The sequence below is a fragment of the Atractosteus spatula genome, chromosome 16 (genome assembly GCF_055471065.1).
Source record: "Atractosteus spatula isolate fAtrSpa1 chromosome 16, fAtrSpa1.hap1, whole genome shotgun sequence".
Lineage (NCBI taxonomy): Eukaryota > Metazoa > Chordata > Actinopteri > Semionotiformes > Lepisosteidae > Atractosteus > Atractosteus spatula.
In genome coordinates this window covers 190,921-216,520 of record NC_142721.1, presented here as the reverse complement: position 1 = coordinate 216,520, position 25,600 = coordinate 190,921, and the positions used below count along the sequence as shown (strand labels likewise).

General features: G+C 38.4%; 1 protein-coding gene across 1 annotated transcript; it reads left to right on the top strand.

Annotated features, from left to right (window-relative positions):
* Window positions 1-1,308: 1,308 nt before the first annotated feature.
* On the top strand, window positions 1,309-25,597 carry lrrc56 (leucine rich repeat containing 56). Its single transcript, XM_088934711.1, has 13 exons — window positions 1,309-1,403; window positions 3,402-3,562; window positions 5,637-5,724; window positions 6,294-6,354; window positions 9,960-10,056; window positions 11,683-11,880; window positions 19,227-19,404; window positions 19,776-19,991; window positions 20,778-20,842; window positions 21,298-21,437; window positions 21,712-21,911; window positions 22,489-22,855; window positions 23,923-25,597. Exons 2-13 carry the CDS (start codon window positions 3,407-3,409, stop codon window positions 24,110-24,112), a joined length of 1,956 nt encoding a protein of 651 aa, XP_088790837.1. The 5' UTR covers window positions 1,309-1,403; window positions 3,402-3,406; the 3' UTR covers window positions 24,113-25,597.
* The last annotated feature ends 3 nt before the right edge of the window (window positions 25,598-25,600 follow it).

Here is a 25,600-nt window from a genome sequence, read left to right as displayed (position 1 = left end):
AGAGTGTCGAGTCTCACTCTTCACCCAATCAGAGTGTCGATTCTCACTCTTCACCCAATCGCGGCCCGAGCTGCTCGGGGGTTTAGCCAATCACGGGTCTGAGAGCTGTTCAAGCCAGCAGCGCCAGGTGGATCGGCTTGTTTACTGTCACTGAATCTAGTTTTAAAATGCTTTACTAATTTGCAAAATAACTACATCGGCTTATTTTTTTAACGTCTTTATTGATTCACAATATCCCCAACTCTTAGAAATAAATACATTTGTTATTTGCAATATAACTGTGTCCGCTGCTTCCTGTAATTAATACATGGTATTTGAACAATTTTAATCGTATTTTAAAGTTGGGGGAAACACCTTCTGCTTTGTACTTCAAAAATGAATAGAAATGTAAAGTCTATGCTCATTATATTATTATGCTCGTGCTTTCAATTTTGTTTTTAATTTTTTAAATTATATCGATCTTGAAACTTATTCCTAAAAATGTGAATATGGGCTCTCGTGTTGTACCAGCGGTAATTTGGAAACTGGTGTCTCTTCAGCAATGAAAGGAGTACACAAGCAATACATTTTCGAGAACTTGGTTAAAAATGAAAAGAAAACACCTAACCCGATGAACTAACATAGTAACTCCTTCCTAAATGTAAGACTGTTTATTCGTGTAAAGGCTGCAAAGTCTGGGGTCAACTGATCAAAGGATCACAACTGAAAGATCTGGTGGTCGTGCCTTTGGTGTTTTGTACGTCACTGAGTGACGTCACAGCCAGGAAAAGAAGGCGCTGTATTGAAATATATTGAAACATCCACCCCACCCGACCAGACAGACTCGGAAAAGAAATTGTCCTCATTGTTTACATCACAATCAGGAGTTCGAGTACCGATATTATTGGTACCTGTAAATTTCCTTGTAGATAGTCACGTGATCACCCGAAAAACAAGGTGCTATATCTCGGGACCGAAAGCAGCACAAACGCTACTTACAGCGACACAAACCGGTGCAAACGCAACACTAACGAATGAGGTAGGTTTAATCGTTTGTACTGTCTGTAGGGGGGGCAACTTCACGGAGCTTCTCCAGGCTCCAGGAGTCCAGTTTTTCCTGCTTTTTGTTCTTCTTTGTGTCCCAGTATCTCATATTAGTGTTCAAAGATTATAGTTTACATTGCTGCCATTTAGTTAGTCTGAGATCGAAGATCGTTTTGCGCATCCTTTGCGTGGGCAGGATGAACGGGCTGAGTTTAAAACTACAACTCCCAGGATGCATTAGGCACTCCCCTCCGTCTCCAGGAAGTCCTTTCCGCGTTGCTAACCAAACTATGTGTGTTTAACTTGTATGTGTACGCATATCTTTTAAGGCTAAACTGATACCTGAATAAAATGCGTTCGCCTTAATTCGCTTGTACAAGGTAAGATTTCTTTTATTTATTCGTGCTTCGCACAAAGGAATAGATTCCCACTGTTGGTGGATTACTGTTAACATTAATAAACTTGTAACATACACATAATCCCCGCCAGCAAACAGTACACTGTATATTAATCGCCTTAAATTGATCATTAAGAGTTTCAAGTAATTGTACTTATATATGCAACTGTTGTGTGCGTATGTAATCACTCATGTCTCCTGGTGTGAACATTTCAGGATTCTGTGTTTTCAGATTGGCAGGTGAATTTTCAGGTGATGTGCACGTTGCGGTTTGATACGCATGCAATCACCAAGCGAGAGTGATAACTTCAGAGTACTGTGTTACCAGCACGCCGAGTCAGTCACCAGGCAGGCGTACACAGTAGCTGAAGCAAAAATATTTTTTTAAAGTTGGATCCCCAACTCTTATGCCCAGACTGGTTTCGCTGATGTGCATGAATTTAATTTGCTCAACATGCTGTAACCAAGGCTGTTAAGTTAAAGTGAGTCTTCCGTGCAAATCATTTTAAATTTTCAAAGCATTTTTTTGGAAGTGCTATAAAAATCATTGGAGAAACCGAGTATCTAAAGGCTTTAGACTCTCCCTTTTAAAAATAAGGAACACCAACTTAAACACATCTCTGGTTCAGCAATCTTCAGTTTCTTTTGTGCTGAAGGGTATTCTGATTTTTTCTTCAAGCAATCACTTAATTAATTCATTTAACAAAACACACGTTTAGTTGATCACAATTAAAACTGTTCCAGTTTAGGGAAAATTATTATTTAATGATTACCCGCACAACTTGCTGGTCTTGTGCTGTCTGCGACTGGGGTTGGAGACTCCTGCACCATACAGTGAAAAAGGATGAACTGAACTGAACTGTTTTCAAGTGACAATTCAAAGGAACATCCATGCATTTTCTCCAATTCAGGGTTGCAGGAGAGCCAGAGCCTGTCCCAGCAAGCAATAGGTGCAAGACAGGGTACACCCTGGATGGGACACCACAGGTCACACACAGACAAAAACATGCACACACTCACACTCACACCAGGGTCAGTTGTCCCAGAAGCCAATTAACCTACCAGTATGTCTTTGGGACTGTGGGAGGAAACCTGAGCACCTGGAGAACACCCACATGAACATGTGGAGAACATACAAACTCCACACATACAGCATCCCAGGAATTGAACCCAGGGCCCCAGTGTTGTGAGGCAGCAAAGCTAACCACAACACCACTGTGACACCCCCAGGAACATGTTTCCAGATTTTTGTAGTCTCTTTGTCCTTACGGTTTTCCTTTAGTACCATATTTCGTGCAATGAACTCTTGATGACTAAGAATGATTAATCTCAGTGTTATGTTCACGAAATGAACATATCATTTGAAGATTAAAGAACTTCTCTTCTAATTTTCTGTTTCTTATTGCAGAGGTGGTCACTGTCTTATGTAGATGAGTTGTTGCTTGTGTAGTGTGTAGTACAGCTGTTATTCAGAAAGCATCTGATTTAAACATATTATTAAGCTCAATTGTTTATGTCAGTCTTTGATTATGTGTTATACTAGTATTGTCAAAACCTGGAGTATTGCATACATATTTTTTCATGAATGAAGTCACTAATTATTTTAAGTGTAGTACATATTGTTTGTTCATCTTTAGTTATTTCACAGTGATACCTCTCTCTAAATTTGTTGAACATTTGTTTATCTTAGCAAGTTACACAGTAAAGTTCTAGTACATTACCTGTTTGGAGGCATGGGATGTGAAGATTTCTACAAATCTAAAAAAGTCTGTGTAGTTTCAAAAATATTTATATATTTTGCCCCAGAGTAGTTAAATTAAATCTTTTTCTCTTACTGGATGCTTCCTTAGACACACAAAGTAATGGCAAATACCACAGCTTGTGCATCAAGGTACTGAAGATTAATAGCTGCTTAAGCTCTGAGATAGCTTGAGCAGATATGATGTCTGAGGAGCAAAGTTTTGTTGTTTTTCCGAGAAAGGTGCGATGCAGTGTTCTCAGGATCCTTTTTCGGTGGTGCGGCCCAGTACTGCTCGGATCTGGGTGACAGAACTTGCCGGATCCGGCCAGCTGAACCCTAGTCCTGCAGTTTATGACGATGCTGAGCTTCTGGTGGAACAGTATCTTTCACCAGAGAAATTGGTAAGGATTTTACCCATTTGTTACCATTGATTTTAGAGAACTAACAAGATGCTTGATTGATGTATTTGCCGTGACTTTTATTCAGTGAAATATAACAGTTAAAAGGTGACCTCAAACATATTTGAATGCTGAAAACAGTCAATCAGGTCAATTTAATCCTAATTATTTAAGTCAATTAAGGTTTCAGTTGTAATTGGAGCTCAACTACAACAAAAAGGAGCAGGTGTATGTGGAGTCCATATGGAGTACTGCAAACCCCTGCGGAGAGCAGGTCTTGTCCTACTGATCAAGAGCACTCCTTCTTTATTCTTGTTCCAAGGATACAAGTGTGTGTCTCCCCACTGTAATCTTGCAGTTTTATCATATTTTCATTTCCTGTACTGGAGGAAAATATGGAGCAAAACTATTGCTTGCTCTTGATGATCAAATTGAAGGAGAAGTGCTGAAATCATTGGTTAATGCCTCTGTATTAGTGCCATAGTCAGATTATTTGAGCCTTCGAGTAACAGGATGTGTCATTAAAGAAAATATAAAATGTTCTCTCCTCCAGTTTCCTTTATTTGTATTGATATCAGACACGTTTAATTTGAGCTAAAACCTCCACTCCCTTTTCAGCCACGAATGGAAATCATGTGTCAACCCTGAGTAATCAGCTGGGAGGGTGTGGCTGGTGCAATTTTTCACTGATTTATGTTGTTGCTTTTTTTTTAGTTCATTTAGTTTCTAATACACTTCTCTTTCATTGTGAAAATTATTTAGTCAGCTTATAAATCAAAATGAGCAGTGGCTTGGTGGGCATGCCATTAACCACTTTGCTAAAATGGCTTTCTGGGGAATAAGGACAGCTGAGTACTCTGAGAGAGATCTGGCCATTTAGCTGCTGGAAGATGTGATTTATTATCAGTCCCCTGCGCTGCTCTCATAATGAGCCACGGGCTGAAAGGCATTCTTTGTGGTGACACTTTTTAGACAAAGTGAAATCCTGATGTATCGCAAGGCAAAGTCCGTTCGTTTATTTCATTTCTGAAAGAGTGAAGTACACAAATGAAAAAATCTTTGGGGCTGCAGTGCATATTTATGATGGGTAGGAAAATCATTGAGGAAAGGGCAGGTTAAGAAAGTAAAGTCAGGTGTGATTTGGTACAATAAACTCTGCTGCTTCCTGAAGACTCTCTTAGAGACTGGAACGCTTGGCCCAAAGTGTAACCGTTTACAGTGGATTTAAAACAGATTTTATTTGTTATAATGAGGAATTTTTAAAATGCATTTGTTGACGATGCTGCAACATGAACCAGTATAAAAATCAAAGGATCTGTTTTTGTTTTCAGTCTTATGCATCCACCAATTGTTAAACCGCTTCATCCAGTTCATGGTCATGAGGGGGTCGGAGCCTGTTGCAGCAAGCCATGGGCTCAAGGCAGGATACACCCTGGAAGGAATGCCAGTCTATCACAGGGCACACACAGACACAAACATGCACACACTCACGCCAGTTTTTCCAGAAGCCAGTTGACCTACCAGCATGTCTTTTAAATGTGGTGTGAAACCAGGGCACTTGGAGGAAATCCACTCGAACACAGAGAAAACTTACAAATTCCATGCAGACAGCAAGGCAGGTCCGGAATACTGTGCCACCCCCAGCTTCATTCAGTGTCAGCCAAATCAACGATAGGCCTTGGACAGCTTACTGAATGTATCTATTTGCTTTCTCATTAATTACCAGAATTTCTGAAATATGAACATTGTCAATAAAAGTTTTGCATCAGGGAATACTTAGTGGCAATTTACCTGCCTTTTATTTCTTTCGGTTACAGTTCTCCCTTTTCTCTGCTGCTAAAATTACCATTATACTATTATATATGTTACATTTATATTGACAATACTTTATTATTGTCCTCTGTGGTACCAAAACATTCAAGACAGTAAGCAGAATTAGTATCTTTCCATCACTTTAGGACCTTATGATGTAAAATGTCAGTTTTGAAAAATGCATTTGTAAATCAATAGTGATCAATATGAAGCTGCAATTCAGTGATCAATTTGATCAATTACTTCTGTATGTTTCTCTACTCAGCAAGCCATAACTGGGACATCTGACCTGGAAGAAGTGAAAGTCCTTGAAATATGTGTGGACACAAGAGAAAACACCCTGGGAAACTTTGGTGAGATAGATGTATAACTGTACTGTCTATTTTGTAACTGCACAGGTCAGGTAGTGGGACTGCACAGGTCTCAAGCAAAGGTTTAGGATTTCCACAGAGCAGACTTTGAAGAAAGGTGACAGAATCTATGAGAAGCAGCATGGGACAATATAAGGAATAAGTAGAGAATGGATTACAGACATTTAAATGTATTTTCTTGAGGGCCAAAAAAAGTCTACAAATCAGTGGCTCTGTTAGGTTAATAGATCAATTAAGAAAGAAATTAAGAAGAAAAGGCACACAAGTCTCAGACATTTTCTGATGCTGTTTTCAGGTTCCAGTTTTCTGCCATGCAAAGCAGCTAAAGAAAAGCTTTGTTTGTTTCCCTCAGGCATGTAGGCATTGTGCTTATGCAGATGGGAAAGATTTACTGTAATGGCACGTTTGGCAGTAACCTGTTGTATTTCACAGTGATTTAGATTAGAGGGTCTTTGAAGATTGTATGGATAAATGCCAGAGGTGGCCTATTTCCATTGAGTCATTTCATTTTTTTTGTTGATAACTGGAAAATGCTCCTTGTAATTTTATAGGCACCTATTTGCCCAGCCTCATTCAGCTGAAGATGAACAACAGTTTAATTGTTTCTGTGAGGTAAGATGACTATAGATTTTTACTTCTTTTGCAAAAAAAGTGCAATAAATGTATTTTATGATGCATACCTGTATATAGCATAGAATTCCTCTATGCCATGTTAAATGCATGTCTTATCCTGAAGAAGAGAAAAGATAACTTGATCAGTACATGTTTTCTGGACATATTATGGTCCAGGGCATTTCCGCATTACTTTAGTGTAGATTATTTTTTTTCAGATTGGAATCGCCACTTTACCACTATCTCTTTGCTCTTTTTAAGTTTGTGCCATTAATTCGGTGTGTTTCTACCATTTCCTCTACTTCCTTTTTCTGAGGAACAGAAATACATCACAACTGCTGTTTATTGTGATGTCCAATATATCCCAGCCTCGATGTAGTCTACGTCTGCTTATTTGATCACAGTTTGTCATGTTAAAAGCCTAGTGTGATCTGCTGTGGGTTGAAATTACCTTTTACCATAGGCATCCGTACATAAAGAATTCTTGCAGTTTCTACCAGCAGCTGAGTCAGAGTGCTATATTACAGTATATTGGTTCGTTAAATGCTGAGTTCATACAGGAAGGGGGAGACTTACTGTCAAACGTCTTGAGTCACCGCTGAGAGAATTCTGAAACTCCATAAACATGCTACAAGTACTGGAAAATTTGATTACAGCTCTTACCCTGTGCATTTAAATCAGAATTCAGTATATTTAAATAACAGGTAAGTGACAGTCCTTAAAAAACTATATTAATTGACTTGACATGAAATTACAGTAAAGCAGTTACATTGTTAAAAGCCCATTTTTTTGTGCCTTTGGGAATATTTCCAAAGACAAATTTGATCATGTAATAGCTGCTCTATGCTATTGTGATTGTGTGCCAATACCTTCCTAAAAACACTTGAGTTTCTGTTTTTGCTAATAAGATTGCTGTATTAGTGTTCACTATGTTATTGTTTAAATAAAATGGGATTGGAATAACATTTCTTAAAAGTTTGTCTCTGGTCAGTTGTAATAGACCAAACCTATGTTCTTGATGTCTTTCTGACAGGTGACGAACTTCATAAGAATAGGTCAATTAATATATTTTTAAAGGTTTTTTTAGCACAGTCAGAAAAGTGCTATTTCACACTCTGTATATTACCTTTACTTTGCTGTTTCCTCAAGGTGTTCTAATGGTCAAACTTTGTAGCCAACGGATAATTCTTGATATTTTCTAGGAAAACGATGGTTCTTGCCTACCGACAATGATGATTACAGTACTTGTCAATGTCTTGTTCTTTCTTCATTGATGTGTCAAGTATGCTTAAAAGCTATGTGCTAGAAATGGGTGAGTTTATGAACTGCTTTAAATAATTTGAAAGTTCCAGCAGGTTAGAATAAATTCCTTTGTCTTTTGTAATACAGAGATTATTGAAAGCCCTTGTACAGTTAATTCTATGAACTTCACAGAGATACACTTTTGTCTTTTCTAATCTTCCAGAGTATTACAGGGAAATATATACAAAATACTGTGACTTGAGTTTTGTGGTAAACCTCCTGTGCAAACGTATGTGAAGAACTGTAGAAATACCTTTATTTAATATCAGACATTTCAGACTTTTGGCAAACGGCCTTACAGTCCTACACAGTGCAGGAGATCTTATCTGGAAATCCAGAAGTTGGGAAATGCATACACCTGGTTTCTTTCAAAAGCTAGAATAACAGCCTGCAATCTGTGGTTCTGTTCAAGACCAGACACATTCTGTGTGGCAGTAAAATTTTGTAATTATCAACAAAGCTGTTATGGTCAATTAAGTTTCTTAGAGCATTTATTGTGGTTTCTGTTTTAGAGAATGTTGATGATATGAATACTGTAAGACATCCGGGCTGAAGCCGTCACCCTTTGTTAGAGAATGGACTCAGAAACTATGTGTTGCTCTTTGCAGCTGTTGCACAGGTGTACATGTCCTCAAAGGGATGAGCAGAGACATGTACTGTAATACTTCTAGAAACTGAAGATCAGTGAGATGCAAAAACAACTATACTGGCAGCCAGTCACACAATAATCATACATCAGATCAACGTGTGTATTGTTGATTGTATGAAGATGGGCCATAAAGCTTGCAATTCTCCTGTGAATTGTTAAGCTGTTGTTTTGATAATGTCAGCATTATCACAATTATTGTGCTTTCCTCTGGCGAAAGTTAGACTGTTTTTCGTTTGTTTTTCAGTTATGCAGGCAGATATTGATTGAAATAGAGATAATTATTTTATTTGATACAAAAAGCTTAATATAACTTTATTGAACTAAAATAACTTTACTCCCAGCCCAGCTGTTGGCAGGTTTCATGTGCACTTGTCACTAGTCACCTGTGACCATAATTGTCCCGTAATTGTAAACAGTGGCTTACTGCTACAGCCTTCTTGATTCGTGGGATAATGGAATTGATAATCGAGGGTTTGTAAATGTAATCTGATTTTTAATTGTTTTGCAGGAAAATCTGATGTTCAATTTTAGGTCTTATAAGCTAATGTCTTTATCTCAGTTTGCTAAATGCTTCTTTTGCCCATTCCTTGTTTTGTTGACTGGTTTAGTTCTTTTGATGCAGATGTAATGTGTGTACAGTTCAGATCCTCTCCAAGTGCTTAAGTTAGCACTCTGTCGTGGAGACACCTGATTTGATTGGACACACCAGTGAGTTGGTTTCTGTGGTTGTGTGCCAGGTGCTGCCAGTATGCACCTCTGTCCAGCCCACACAGTTTGCATGTGCATTTATCTCTCGGTATCCTAAGTTCACATGTCTGATTAGGATTTACAGTAGCAGTTCATTGTAAATGTTACTCCATTTAGTTTGATTACAACAGTGAATGATCAATAGCTGGCACTCACCATATACTGAGATGATCTTCACAAGTGGCAATCTGGTTTTATACTAGAATTTCAGCCTTCAAACTTTTGTGATTGCTGCATTATGTGGCAGAAATATAAATGAAGGGTTGTCCTTTTATGTGACATTGCTGTAAGAGACTGACTCGCACGCTTATCCCTTTGCTTCAGATTGCAATCTTTTTAATTACCTTCAGAGCTTAAAAACTTTAAAGTTAACTTGCCCATTGACAGATAAAATGAAAGAAACTAATTAGTTTGTTTATTGTTATTTATCAATGTACAGCATAAGCTAGAATCTCTCAATTTAGGGAGATCTGTCTTATTCCAGCCCTCTACATCTTTCTGCTTACTTCTAAAGTGTGTTGCCTTTTCTTCAATGTTGTTGCCTAGAGATAAATATGTACCAGTGATTATGAACAGTCTCTTCAATCTAAAATGTTTAGGCCTTCTTTATGGCTCACAGCATTAGTCCTTGCTTTATTTATACTCTTTAGAAGTGAATGTCATTGGGCCTGCTATAGAGTCACCATTCTTGAGTGCAAAGCAGAATCTTGGCTCAGTCAGCCAGCAGGGAGGAAGACAGTTAACTGGACGGATAGGCTGTCATTCTTCCAAGGATGACCTCCAGATGTCTGTCTGTCCTACAGAATCAAAAACCCGCAAGACCAAGTGCATCCAGATAGAAGGGATGTAAGAATGTGGAATATGAGCAGTGGGGAATGTTGCTTATTCCTCTGCTGTGTTTTTCCAGGGACCTGGGAACCACACTTTCCCACCTGCAGGTGTTGTGGATGGCTCGCTGCGGGCTGCTGGATCTGGACGGGATCCCCTCGTTTTGCTCTTTGAAGGTATTTTGAACTTTGGACTTAATCTTGAACTTTGTTGCATGTGGCCATGAATCATTTGCTATACAAACGGAAATGGTCACAATTGTGTTTACTACCTCCTAATGCTGACTGCAGTGTTATTTTAATCAGTACACAGTGATTTAACCTGAATCATCTTGTTAGTTTATTATGAAGACAGTCAGAGTAACATTTAACCTATTGACCTCTCAGAGATGTTCAGTGTTTTTTTCAAGTATGCCTTTTTTATGACCAGTTCACTTCCCAAACTGTGTTATCTTAAAAGTAATGATAGTTTATTTTAGCATTTTATATTATATGAATATATAAATTATTTGAGTACGTTGACTATTTTTCAGAGAAATTAAGAACACCTTCGATTAATGATAAGAAATTCACTGTCTTTATTATCTAGGAAGAAATTTTGTTTTTAACAACATAAAAATGTTTCAAATGAGAGGAGGGCATTTGGCTTGTCTAGAGTATTTGGTTATTATTGATCTGACAATCTCTTCCATCTGATTCTTAAAAGAAGTCAAAGTATCAATTTCAATAATACAGCTGGGTAAACCCCTCCACTCTTTGTGTAAAAATATACCTCATGTTCTCAATTTTCACTGCACTCTCAGTTACTATTTGTGTTCACTGGTTTGTGTCACACTGCTGATTGTGAAGACGTTCATTGAATTAACTATGTCAGTGCCCTAGAGGATTTTTCATTTCCCCTTTGTAGTCTTTGTTCAAGACTAAAAAGATTCAGTACTTTAAGCCTGTTAGAGAAGGACATTCCTTTAAGTATGGGACTTAATCTGATCAAAATTATACATAATGTTCTAAATAAATACATTCTGCTAGTGTGTTATATAATTATCAGCATAACATTAATGGATTCAAATTCTACACTTCTAACTCTGTTTAACAGTCTGCCTTTTTAGTGCTTGACCATATTGTCCAGAGATTTTGTAAATTACGTTATTATAAACACATAGGCCTTTTTCAGAAGTAGCTTCTTCAAGTGATTCTTATTTCTATTTTATATTGATATATTCATATACAAATAGTTTGTATATGGTACCTACATGCAGCACTTGCTCTAAATATGATCTTCCAGATATTTGCCCTGTCTTGACTTGGGAATTCGTTTTTTAAGGCGATGTTTTACCTCACTGGCTTTTGTAAATATCACACACTCTCCCATATAAAATAAAAAAACAAACTTTGTAGCTCTGAAAATTTTTCTACAGCTTAACATTCTTTCATAATGTTAATATTCTGTATATATTTAAAATATTTTATTGAGTAGTTCATTGTTTTTTTTTCCTTGGAAGAGATTACAAGAGAGAAATGTTTTTGCTTCTTTATCCAAACAATGTCTTCCTTTTTTCAAGGGAGTTTCATTGTAATTTCCTCTTTTCTATTGTACAGCATTCTATTAAAATAAATCATTGTACACTATCAAAGGGGTGGTGGGTGGTCCCCAGACTTCCATGACATCCTTTATCTCCATATAAAACCTACTTAAGAAGGAGTGCTTTTTCTAATCGCCATTGAATAGTCTGCACACCAAAGTGCAGTTCAACTCCCAGTGCCACAGCTGTTCACATGATATACTATGTCTCATTTTCGTAGGAACTGTACTTGGCGTACAATGACATTTCAGACCTGAGTCAGGTGAGCATGCTGGATAACCTCGAGATTCTGGATCTGGAAGGGAACAATATTGACGACATCACACAGGTCCAGTACCTGGGACTTTGCTGCAGACTGACCACGCTGACCTTGGAGGGTAACCCTGTCTGCTCCACACCACATCCAGACTCTGGCAAGGTACCCAGCTTCTCGTAACCCTTGTGGTGTTGAAGACAGCTCAGGTTTAGAGGGACACAAGCCGTACGATCCTGGTAACTCACATTTGGAGTGACGTGTTTGGTGATCTTTTTGATCCTTACAAAAGGCACCATAAATCAAAATAATAAAAATATATATTTCATTCAGGTGGCGTGTTGGCTCAGTGGTTAGCATTGCTGCCTCGGAGCGCTGGGGCCCTGGGTTCAATTGTAGGCCGGTGGTGCCATCAGCATGGACTTCGTATGTTCTCAGTATATTCACATGGGTTTCCTCTGGGTGCCCTGGTTTCCTCCTATATTTAGAATATGCACTGGTAGGTTATTTGACTTCTGGGAAAATTGGTCCTGGTGTGGGTGTGGGTGAGTACGTGTTTGTGTCTGTGTGTGCCCTGTGATGGACTGGCTTGTGCCCGTTACTTGTCAGGATAGGCTCCAGCTACCCTGCGGCTAGAAAATCTCTGCTTTTTTAATTTAAGCTGACTTTGGGTTTTTGTATTTTAATGTTTCATAATATCTAATATCTAATATAACCTGCAACTAAAGTTAAAGGTAGTTAGCTTTCCATTTATATACAACTTGCATTGGTGCTGCGCATGCAAATTCTGCCTGAGAGTCATATCAGTAATACTCATGTTGATATCAGTACCTTAAATTGAATCTCTAATCTAGTTTATAGCAAACCCAAACTGAACAGCAAGAACAGCACTAACATACTTGTACTTTGTAATCACACTGTTATTGACAATAGGCTGCTCATTGCTGCATAATAACACTTAACACAATGGCAAGGACACATTCAGTCAGAAACCATTTCATAGCCTAAGCATGGTATATATTTCTCTTGGTAAATATGTTTCTTGCCCAGAGAGTGTGCTGTTCACTCTAATTGTTTTTAACTGACCTTGTTCACGGTTATTCAGCAGAGACTGCATGAGATCATCAGCTTTTAAAGCCTAATGATCTTCAATGCTCATAGGGAAAGTGGAGACGGATTTGTTTTCCCAGTTAAAAGAGGAGACTGAGGCAGAGTCTGATTCCTTTTCACTGCACCATCTTTCAGTAGCTCTCTTACAGTGTGCTCACTAACATGATATAAAATGCATCTCGGAAGCACAAATTGTGAACTAAATAACAACTACCCCAAAACAAACCACATTTGGTTAATGGTTGTTTTAATTATATTATATTGTTGACAATAATTATAGTTAACCTTAATTTTAATCATTGTTAAACGTTTCCAATACAGAACTATTTAAAGTGGTTTTGGTATCTATATCAGAATTTGGAAATTTGGGCTCTAAAAGACATTAATCCTCAAGGTAATTTAGTAAAAGATAATTGTCAAAGATTTGTTTTCCAGCACAAAATACTAAAATTGCAGTGTAAAAACAGAGATCAACAAAGCAACAACATTAATAACAATATTTTTTTATTATTTTTCATTGAGAAGTAATTTGCAAAAACAGTTTGAAATTACCAAGACCCTCATCCAGGATAGGAAGAGTAAAAGTGGATGTTTGAAGTCATCTAAAGGGAGCAAATATGTGGAGCAAAATATTAAAAAAATAATCCCAAAGCTGTGAAAACAAATGGTCAGCTTCTGGATATTTACTTCGATATGAGTAATGATGCCATTACCTTTCAGTTATTCTAATTGATTTGCTCGGTCTGTCTTCCATTGCCTGTGCTTCTCTACTCTATTGAGAAAGCGACTGTTGAAGGTGAACTGACGAAACTGTGTCTGGATCTATTTCTAAACTTTATTAAGTGATTCAATGACTTTACTAATGTGAACCTAATCCAACAGCTGTCAGGTACTCATGAACCTGGGTGTAGGAGAAAGGATGTTCAAGAGCATTGCGTAGATTAACTGTCAACTTGTGGTTGCAGGGCTTTGCTTGGGTTGCTTTGTAAATCACACAATAATGTCATTTGTACTGGCTTCAACCTCAGTCATGATACAACCAGAATGCATCGGGCTACAGACCAACAGCTGCCAACACTGAAGGTGTATCAGACAATGGACCTATTGAAACAAATTATCAACTGTAAAGGCAACGAAAAAGCATATTAAAATAAAGTAGGAAACCCTTAATATCTTACTCTCTGTTCGCTGATGAGACAGGTTCAATTTGTTTTTTCAAGATGAACAGATTTTTTTAAAGTAATGCAGCCTAAAATTAACACTGTTTTGATTTTTTATTGTTTCGGTAACTAATGTACTGTACATATTTGTAGCTTCTAAAGCATAAATCTGTAAAAATGCTATGTTTTTGTTATTTTGTGCTGATTTAGAAAAAAAAAGCCAACATGCCCATTCTTAATTTCTTGAGGCCTAAAGAGCACTGCTGTTTTACATTTAGTGTATAGTGATGTGTTGTTTTTATGGTATCACTTTGCACCTTGCACATTCTCAACATCATATATTTAAGGTGTTCAGCAGTTGTTCATTCATTTAATATACTGTATATCAACACTGTCATATACAGTAGCAGTTGGCCTTGCATTGTCCCAAGTACTTTATTTTATCGTTGAATAAAAAGAAATGTGATATAATTAAAAATACTTGGTATCTCCAGTAATTGAAATTAAAATCATCTTGCATTCTCAGTCTGCAGTGGCTAATGTAAACTATCAGATCATTTTTTTATCTTAATCAAGCCAGGCTTGGGTTTCATTATTCAAACAAAGTGTGTCTTGCACATAACTCAGGGGCTTGCATTAATGTAATTTACATGTATGTCACACAGACGGGCCCTGGGGCAGTGTTTTCTGTTGTCTTAGTAAATGTCAGGATGATCTATAGAAGGCTGAATTACTGCTACTGTATATACAAGTTCTTGAATTACAAAATATGTAAATTAAACTCTAATTCCCCAAAAGAATGATTATAAATATAGGGGGTGGATTCCAGGGTCTATTCCCAATAAAGGATTTTAACCCCTAAATAAAAGGAATTAGATACAGTTATTCAATGTAAGATGTGCTGTAAAACAGAATACCTGCAAATGTAGAGCACCGAAATGCATTAAGTTTTTCTAATCATTCCACACATTATTTTGCATTGATTGTTCAAGCTTTCTAATCCTTGTTATTTTGTAATGAAATCGGACATATTCATATTTTTAAATATAATTTCAGTTAAAGATGTTTTCTTTACAATAATTTTGACACTTAATTTTAGTTAAGATTTTTTGCACAGAGTATTTTGTTTTAATGTTTTAGAGATTTTGTTTTTCATAAAGTAGCAATAATTGTATATAAACAATTATAAGATACAGACTAAGACAAAGACTTCTTATGGATTATTGGCTTGAGACAGATTGTGCAGCTGTCTGTATGACATCCAGGAGACTAGTCATACCTACATGCAAGTACCTCTGGGTACTTGCATATTACATTCTTTCAAACACTTAGTCAGGCTGCCTGTTACTTACCGAAGGCAAGCTTTTTAAAAAGTAATCTAATTTCTTCTAAATTAAGAAATTATATATGTATATTTGTATTTTCAGGCACGTTAGCCCAAATACATGCAATTAAGAGTGTAAAAATCAGGAATTACAGTACCTTTGCCTCATCGTATCACAGTGGAAGCAGAACTGCTCTAAGCTTTTTCAGATTTGTTCACCCACCTTTGGTCTTAATTTTTAAATTCCAAAACAGTAGAAAATGTATGAATCACATTAAGGAAAAACGTTTGAAGTATCAATCAGATCCTCAAATCATTTTAACAAGGTTGTTGCACTGTGCTGCAAGTTTGGTTTCTGCCTTGTTAAATCAGTGTGCTGTGCTCACAGCTTCTCTACAGTGTGGGTCATTCACACACATGCCACACTGTAGTGATCTGCCTTAACACAGGCATAGCTAGACGAGAGTGTAAATTCTGGATATAGAAGGATAATTAATGAGAGTTTTATGCTTGTGTTTGGGGTGGGCAGATATTACATTGCCCACTTTCTGACTCAACAAATGTCCAAAATTCTGTGTTGACTCAGAAGTAGTTTCGCACCTATTCATCATTAGAATTACAACTGTGCTGAATTTAGACACAAAAAGCCTGCTAAACATCTTTCTGCATCTACAATAAAGTTCAATAAAAAATTAGAATATCTGAAGCAACATCCAGTATAATAAGTCAGAACAAGAGATGTGAAACTGGTGTAATGAGTTTATGCATAAATATTATTCTTAGAGATACCCCTTATTGATATGATAAATGGTCTGCTGTCTCTGTTAGTAATGGCATTGGCAACACAGACACTTTGCCATTGGTGAATTGTAGTCTGACTCAGGGGTGCTTCTTTCCACCATTTTGAGCTTTAGCTCAATGAGCAGGAAAATAGGAAAAGGACAAAAAAATCTATATTCGGATGTTGTGGTTTATTAAATCGGAATTTATAATTAAGCTGTGTTTAAGCATTAGGTGACCGAATGCATTTAATCCGATAAAAAACACCAAATTAAATCCTTTGTCACTTTTCCTATGTTTTTTCCAAAGACCAAATTTGAACTGTGTGCTTGATATATAAGGAACCTCTTAATTTGCTTTTTAATTCTCTTCCCCTGCAGAAAAGGGGGTCTGCTTGATAAGATTACGGGCTTAGCTCACCCATGCTTTAGTGTACTGTGATTACTTCGGCAGCATGAATTTTCTCAGATACCCCTTGTGGGCCTGAGAGATAATCGCAGAGCTGGTCATGAAAATGCAATTTCTTAATTTAGAACATGAAAGCACTCTTTGATCTACCATGGAAGTGTGAAGAATCAACTATTCCTTCTTGGCAATTTTCTCCACATCTAGGAAAACAACCCACAATGGAGCAATAGGATGTGTTTGGCAGAGCCATGAAATGATATAACTGTTTTGATATACACTTTGATGACGCCTCAGGTCTGAGTATAACTATGATGATTTACAGCACATGAAAATAACTATCATTATCAATATAATAATAAAACATCAGATGATTACATTATTTTTATGCATCCTATAACTGTTATTAGAAGTTATACCTCTCATACTGTGTGTTGATGCATGATCAGAATTTGACTAATTTTGACAAACAAAGAGCAGGACAGAATGAGAATTTTTCTGTAATAAGTTTTCCTCCATGACTGTGCATCTTTGTTATAACAAATTGGTTTGTTAATTTGACTAATTTTGTAAAGAAATGGGCGAATAAAAATTATCCATTCCTGCCAGTGATACAGAAGTTCAGTAAATCTGAAAACAGGTTAAATGGCCCTTTCTCTCAGAACACCACTTACTGGATAGATATGTATTGTAGATTAACCTTCCTTTGCCACTAAGTGGAGTGGGCAGCATTTGCTGTTCAAAGAAGAAACCATTTGAATATGCATAAGCGCCGCATAAGTGCTTCACTGTACAGGGAGTACAACAAAATGAGACCGGGCTCGTTTATCTAAGCCACACAGGCAGTGTGTCACTAATTCAGTCCCAGACTGGTGTATTTAGGAGACACAGGCCTGAAGCAAGGCGCTGTTCTTCTTTTTCCAATTTTCTCACCTTCTTTTCCATCTTAAGGATGAGTTTGCTGATGTGTTGAGTCACGTGAATGATAAATTTACAGAGTTGCTGAGTCATTATAATGATGAGTTTGCAGAGCTGCTGAGCCATATGAAGAGTTTAATTTCTAAAAAGAAAAAAAGCAGAGCTTCTCAGTTCTGGACCTAAAAAAACAATATCTCTGGGCTTTTATTCCAGCTAACCTGTTTCTCCATTGACCTATAATTAAACCATGAATTTGTTTAATTAAATATTTTGAGCTTATTTTCATTCCCTCAACAAAAACAGATTCACATTATACAAACTTGTAAAATTACTAGACATCCATGTTGTAAAACACAGAAAACAATTTAAAATCTTTAAATTAAATAAATCTTTTAGACATTTAAGGGCATTGATGTTTGGAAGATCAAAACTGTAGAGCTCTGACAAGATGTGGGACACAGTCATCTACAGGTCACCTCTGAAAATGTATTGTGTCAGTCACTTGGCAATGCTAGGAATTGAACCAGTGATGTATCATGTGTATAGTACTCCAAAGCCATTATGCATTATTCTGATATTCTGATTGACTGTGGTTCTGTACTACTTCAAAACAAAGCTTAAAAATAATGCTTAGATAAGTAAAACATAGACATGCCTCTCAGAACCTGATGGCAGTGTTGTGTATGACAGAGTCTTCAATCAATTGCATAGGTGAATTCTGTAGGAGACTGTCTTTTGGGTTTTTGTTTACATATTCTTTGGTTTTCTGTTTACCTGATTGAATAATTTTAGTTTTATTAAAGAATATGAGGCTTACTGGACTCTTCCAGCTATAGTCATAGTGTCTCTAAGGAGAACATTTGCTGAGATACCAGTGATCTGTTGCCCTTGCAGAAGATACACTCATGTCTCCTAAGTACACTGTTTAAGAAACACTGCTCTGCACTTACAATGATGTGGCTGAAGAATAATATCTCAGGCCATTGGAATGTTTCAAGAAAAGCATTTAAGCAACAAGAAAAAATACATTTCAATTTAGTCTGCAGTCTAGTTGAACATACTGTATGTTATTTGTCAGCATTGCATAAAAAATAAAAGGGGTACAATTCATAGGAGCAAATCAGGTTCTCAAATTTATTTTTCATTTTAAAGTTATTATTTTATTGGTCTGATTTAATCGTGCACAATTTATATTTGTATTCTCCTTGGCATCCTGCTGTAGCAATGTGAGTGGACTATTACAGCGGTGCCCCACCCGGGACTAGAACCCATATCCTCCCTGTTATGAATCCATAGCTTCTTACTACTACTCTGTACTGCTGCTTTATTAATGGAAAATAATATTAAATTAAAATTCTGTAGTTGACCTCTGCTCTTGCAGTGTTCAGTCTTCATTTGCTGGGCTAAAGTGCCAGAATTGTGTGATGTCCAGTGTGGTGCTACAAACTATCTTCCTCAAAAGAGATAAGATTTGTACTGTCAAAAGAAAGTGTAATATTTCAGTTGCTTTATATTATAGCAGTCATTGCGTTTATATGAAAGACAAACTCTTCAAAAGGTCATTTTCATTTAACTCACATCCATTTTCCACCCCCTTTGGCCTCTTTGATTTTTATTGTTGCACTGTGCTGTAAAACAATACAATGTTTAAAACTTGAAATTTACAAATAGACAGCCTTTAGCAGGTTTGAGGCCTGATTGTAAAATATAGTCTAAGAGAAAAGAAAGGGATTATGTGAAAAGACAAACCCGTGAGCTTGAAACAGATGAGAATCGGTATTGTGTCTGACAACACTTCCTTGATCCATATGCAGTCGGAGCAGTACTGCTACAGAGGAGCAGTGAAGGAGTTGGTTCCCCAGCTGAAGTACCTGGACGACATCCCTGCTGATGATAAGGGCCTTCTGCCTGCCAGCACCCCCAGCGAAGACTGGGTTATAGTGAAGGACTCCATCAAAGACAGTACTTTAGCTCAAGATCTGGACATTGAGGGTAGGTGATGATAATTCAGAACAAAACAGAGAGTCTCTCCCCATTAAAGTGTGTGTGTAAGGGAGGGGGGGTGGGGAGAGTCCCAGAATATGAGGCTTTTTTTTCTGAGAGCAGAAAATATAGTCACCACTTGTCAGTGGTACAATATTGGGCTAAAGAGATTTAGGGCTCATTGATCCTTCTGAGAATGTGTGCTAAAAAGACCTTTAAATTGTTTTTTAGTGATGTGTATATAGATTTTGGAATAGCAGATCTGAGAGATCTGATAAGACTACTTAAAAAATGAGGTTTTAACGCTGAGCATACGCGTGTTAAAAGCACAATAGAAAAGAGATATATTTTTCAAAGCTGTCTCTATCTTCACTCCACAGAAGAAGCTGTAAGCGCAGTCTCGGGCAGGCCTGCCTCTGGTCTGCGCCCAGTGACCAGCCGTCCCAGCTCAGCCCTCCGTCCCTGGGCAGCACCCTGGCCTGTCAGTGCGGGTCGTCCTGGCAGTGCCAGGCCCCTTTCTTCCCCTGGCTCCTGCCCGGGGTCCTCTGACTCGGACCCCGCATCTCTGGAGCAGGACGCCAGTGACCTGACACACGGTGGCCACGTCTTTTATCAGAGTCACACATACGCTCCCCACTCCTTTCCTAAAGCTCACGACACCTGGCTGGAGATCATGTAGGATTTCAGCTCAGCTGAGCATGAACATCAGGAACATTATGAACAGTGAAATGCAAATCAGAGGGCGCAAGTTCCAAAAACTCTTCCAAAATCATTTTAAAGTTAAAAACCATTAAAAGTAATGTCTATTTCTCATGCTATATCTGGAATGTACTGTTTTCTTAATAATGCAAAAATGATATTCAGGGGCATGTTTAATGGATCCTGGGTGGAGGTATTAATAATTCTAATCTAAAGACCTAGGCTACTTGTTCCTGGTTATTATTGTGACACATAGGGATATTATGGTGAATAGCTATGTAAACACAGTGATTTTTTCTTCTTCTGGCAAAAACCTATATTCTTTTTGCCAAATATAAAAATGTAAACAGTTAAATGAAGTTGTGTCCACATCTTAGATCCAAACACGCTAAACATCTTGTGTAGATTTTAGATATTTCAGATTTAGAGCCAGTGGTTTGCTTTATCACATATGCTGATCTCTGCAGCTGTTACCCAAGCAACCTGGCTTAGAGTCTCGCATAACAGAAGGAAATCACTCTGGGTGATTGCATGCTTTCCATGCAGTCCATTCTTCCTGCAGAATTCTGCGCACAATCCCAGCCCGAGCAAGCTTCTCTGGATCCTGTTTCTTATGGCTCTTCGTTTTTCCAGTTTCTGGGTTCCCATGGTCCAAGCTGACGTCTGACTTGTTTTTCCCGCAGGTGTCGGAAGGGTGATCTGTGGCAACCCTGTTAGAGCTCTTTGTGCTCGGAAACAGAAACTGAATGTAAGTCAGGAACAGAAAAAAGAGGCCATGAATAACCAATAATCATGTTTCTAAAACACATCCTGGATTAGATTTCAGAAAAATAGTGTGAATTCTGTAATTAACACACACTCCTCTCCACTATTATATAGCTGTGCATTGGCTTTCTTAAAAAAAATATGTATATGGGTCATTTTAAAATCTGTCCTCACTTTCCCCCTGTGATCATATTTAAAGGAACTGACAGCTGGTTTCTGGTTTACAAAATTTATTTATTGTTAAATAGATGGAAAGACAGAAGTTTAAGATTAAAGATGTTGCTTGATTTAAGGTTCTGACTTTGAACAGAGCTCTGATGTGGCTGTGATGCCCAAGACCATTAATTTGTAATTTTACTGTCTGCAATGTCATGTTCTGGACAAATGCTGTATTTTTAAGGTGCAGATGCATTTTTCACACCTACTCTCTGTTGGCAGCTGGCACCCAGCCCTCACTTGAGCCCCTTTGCCCAGCACAAACATATTCCTGAGCACACCTACGACACTGAAGCTTTGGAAACCCGGGATCGAGAGGATGTGTTTGCAGAGCTGAGGACGTGGAGGAAGGAACATAACAAGTATTTCCTTAATTTTGTATTTTTTTCATTTAACTACAAAACACATTTCAAAGAGCCGGATATCAAATGATGTTGAATAATGTGTTCTTTAAGAAAGATCAGTATATCTATCAGTATCAAAGAATGTACACCTCTGGAGACTGATGTATTGGGAGCACAGTTCGAGAATGTCACAGAAACCATGGTACAGTATGTGTCTAAATGTGCATGCAATGTGGCCTTTGATACCCTCTGTCTCAGCTGAGTGAAGTGGAGGGTCTGCACTGTCTTGCAGGCGCCTGGAGGCTGTTCAGAAGGAGCGGGAGCCACAGGTTCTCAAGATCTCGCACAGCAGTGATGAGGAAGAGGAGGGCCGCAGTCTCGGTGACAGCAGTGAGGAAGAAGAGATCAGAGGAGCCTGGTCCTGCAATGGCACTAACAGCGCCTCACCAGACTCCTCCTTCCAATCTCCAGGAGCCCTCTCCCCACCGCCAGGTGATCTGCAAACACTGAAGGGAGCATGCTGTCAAGTATGGACGCTGTGGAATATACAGCTTAGGCACTGATTGTTATGTCAGTTCTTTCAGTTAGCATCTGTCGAATTAGATTTGGGAACTGGGAGTCAGATCCAGCAAGACCAAATTGACACTTAAACATTTACTACCACACCTTGTGTATACAAGACGGTATATTCATTGTTTTTACTATCATTTGATCTAAATCGGGGAGTCCACTTGCAGTCATCCAGAGACCCTGAACAGCAGATTGTTATAAATTTCCATCTTCTTAAGAATAATTAAAGGTTGCAACTTGTCCAAAAAGCAGATGAGTTCAGTGAGGTAGTAAAGGGCTCTGGTGAAAGGAAAACCAGAAACCTTCTGACTCTCCAGAACAGGAGTTGTGCTCCCTTGATCTAAATTAAATGGAAGGTGATCTACACTCTACTGTGCACAGGAATATCTTCAGGACGTTCGTGACAGAAATCAGAAATTAGTCAAAATTGAAACAAATTTGAGGGGACACTTGGCAGCACAAGTAATTACTTGGGTTTGACTTTCATATTTTTTGCAAGGCGGAGAGGTCATCTCCCATGAGGAATGGAGCCACTATGTATCGCCCGATCCCCTGATGGGTCCATCTCCCCCACCTCCGCGCACAGTGCCCCCTGCTGCCCGGAGGCTCTCAGACATGAAGGCGCGGCGGCTCCGCACTCCTGTGCCAAGTCAGGAGCAGGAGAGCTCTCTGAGCTCCAGTGCCACCAGAGCTTTTCAGCCTGACAAGGAGTTTCCCCTGCTGGGCCCGGAGAGAGGCAGATCAGACTCGGAGGTGGTGAAGCCCAAGATCCGTCCAGAACTGAAGGCGGCAGCTGCACCAGACTGCCGCCTGGATGTCCTGAGGCCTGTGTCTGGTCCAGCAGCTGGAGGGTCCAGGAATCAGAGGTGCGACTTCCCGGAGACATTCTGCTTGCATTTTTTGGCAGTGCGGATATTTGTTCCTAGGATAAGATAGCAGTGCACAGAAGACGTATCCCCAGCTCTCATAAAGAGACAATTGCATTATAAAAAACATAGAAATTTAGTTCATGTAGAAAGTGGCATGGTGGTACAATGGTTAGCCTTGCAGCACTGGGGCCATCGGTTCACTGAGTGCTTTCTGCATGGAGCTTATATGTTCTCCCTGTGTTTATTGGGATTTCTCCTACAGTCCAAAAACATACTGGTAAGATTGGAAAATTGGGGTTCTGGGAGAATTGCCTCAGGAGTGAGTGTCTGTGTGTGCCCTGCAATGGACTGGCTTCCTGTCCAGGGTGTACCCTGCCTTGTGCCTTTTGTTTGCTGGCTCCCCTCTCAACCCTGCATTTGAAGAAGTGGTTAGAAAAAGGATGGATGGATATTTCATAGGGATCAATTAAGGTTAACTGCTATAGAAATGTAACTGTCCCTTTGGTAATTGCAGTGAAGTGTAATGTCATTTTGTAAGTTTTCTTCACAAACCTAACTATTAATTGTGACAGGAGGATCATCACTTGTTGGACACATGCATAGGAAGTGTAACAGCACTTTTTCTCTCATACTGTTTAAAAGAAATAGAAACACTGGGTGACATACAGTATAGCAGCTCCCCTACACAGCAGATCAAGTGAAGAGGTGAGAAATAACTTCACCATTTATATTAAGGGTGATTTGAATGTAGGATAGAGTGTACAAGGCCAAAGTGGGATTTAACATCCCTATGCTTATCAGCAGAACCAAAAGATCTTTAATGACCAATGAGTCAAGACCTCAGTTTAACATCTAATCCAAAGGAATACATCACAGTGCCCAGTCACCATACCTGGGGACTGCTTCAGGAAGTCTTGAGCTGATCGAGAGATAAAATGAGGTTACTGCTACTGTACATACTAGAAATAATCTCGTTTAGCATCGTAAAAATATTTCACACATCCCTGCGAGCCATTGTTCTACATCACCTGTTTACATACCTCATGCAATCTGCTGTATTTCAGTTCAGCGACTCACAGAAACTCCCAGAAAAACATCGACAGCCACCAGCCCATCATACGCTCCTCAGTGAAGACTCCCGAGAAGCCTGTGACACTGCACGCCGTCCGGCCCTTTACTGCCAAGGCCGCCCTTCAGAGGCTGCCCAGCCGGCCGGCTGTGCTCCCCGCCAGGGGCGGCACCGGCTCCAGTTGAGGCCTGACCCTTGTTCTGCAGGGTCACGGCGCAGGCAGGGGCTGTCTCTCCAGCGAAACACAGGTGCATCTCGAGCGCAAGGAGCTCAGTGCGAATCAGGACTGGAGTGGAGCAAGCCAGCATCATGGAGGGTGGATGCTAAGCTGTGTGTGTGAAGTAACACTTTCATCTCTTTCCTTAATCCATTTCATTTTCTATGTCCTCTTTTTCTTCTGTCCTGTGCGTCTGTTTTCACCAGGTGACTCATCTGGAAGATTAATTTAGGGACCTGACAAGATGACAGATTTTACAATTCCACGCAAACCCCTTTGAAATAAATGTTCTTCATCTGCAACATTTTGATGAATGTCCCTAAAAAGTATTCAGAAATGTGTTTAACATTCTATTACATTCTACCACTATTACAAAAATAAAATGAGGAAATGTTGTTACCTATTTGATAACATTTTTAAATGTTTCTATATTTATATCACTGAAAGCAATATTTTGATGTCAGTAAAACAGTTGAGCGTTTGTTTCCCACAGTTCTGTTTAAAATTAATTAATTAATATTTTAACCACTTTTCCTTTGTTCAAAATCCTATATCTTAAATGCTCTTTTGAAATGTGTGGGTTTATAAGAAGTTCCCTGGTTGGAAATCTTATGTAATTTGTGTCTTTGAAGGATGTGAAGAAACTGAGGGCTGACAATTTCTCAAAAACAAATTGTGTCTTAATGAAGATAACAGAAAAAAATACAAATGTGCAAGTGAAGGATTGTTAACCCAAGAATATGTGCGCATCCTGTTTAACACCTTATAAACAATGTTATTTATTCAAAGAATAAGAGAAACTAAACCTACATCTGTAATATTGAGATGGAATTAGAAGTGCTAACACACAGACCTATGAACACAAATTAAACCTGTGCTGCTGTGTTCTTCTTCTTGTGTCATTCAACTCACCACCTTGGTGAATTAATTCAAGATGATCTGTTGATTGACACACGATGATTTACAAGAGATTAATGATGAGGATAAAATATCTCTGTCAACATCTATTGGATTTTGGCTATCTGGAGACAAGGCGGTCCCCTTTCTATGAGATTACTATGATTACCTACAGTATGATGGATTCACGATGTTTGTCCTTATTTGTGAGACTAGAAGGAAAACAGACATAGCATTCTGTTGACATGTGTCTATGGAATGTGATAATTTCACATGAAAAGAATTATAAATAGCTGAATCAAAGCTAGGGCCTCTATCAAGTGTCTGAATAAGAAATATGTGCTAGGGAGCTGTGGCAAGACTTTCTGTGGAGAGATTATATTTGTGTGTTAGCTTATTTATGAATGAGCTAACTTCAGAAGACCTATTATAATTGTATTTGTATTTTAAAGGAAGAATTTGTATTCACTGTAAAATAACAAAAATATTTGTATGCATGTTTTGCTTAGCCTGTGTGCCTGAAGAAAATGATTTTTTAAAATGCAAATAAATAAAAAAT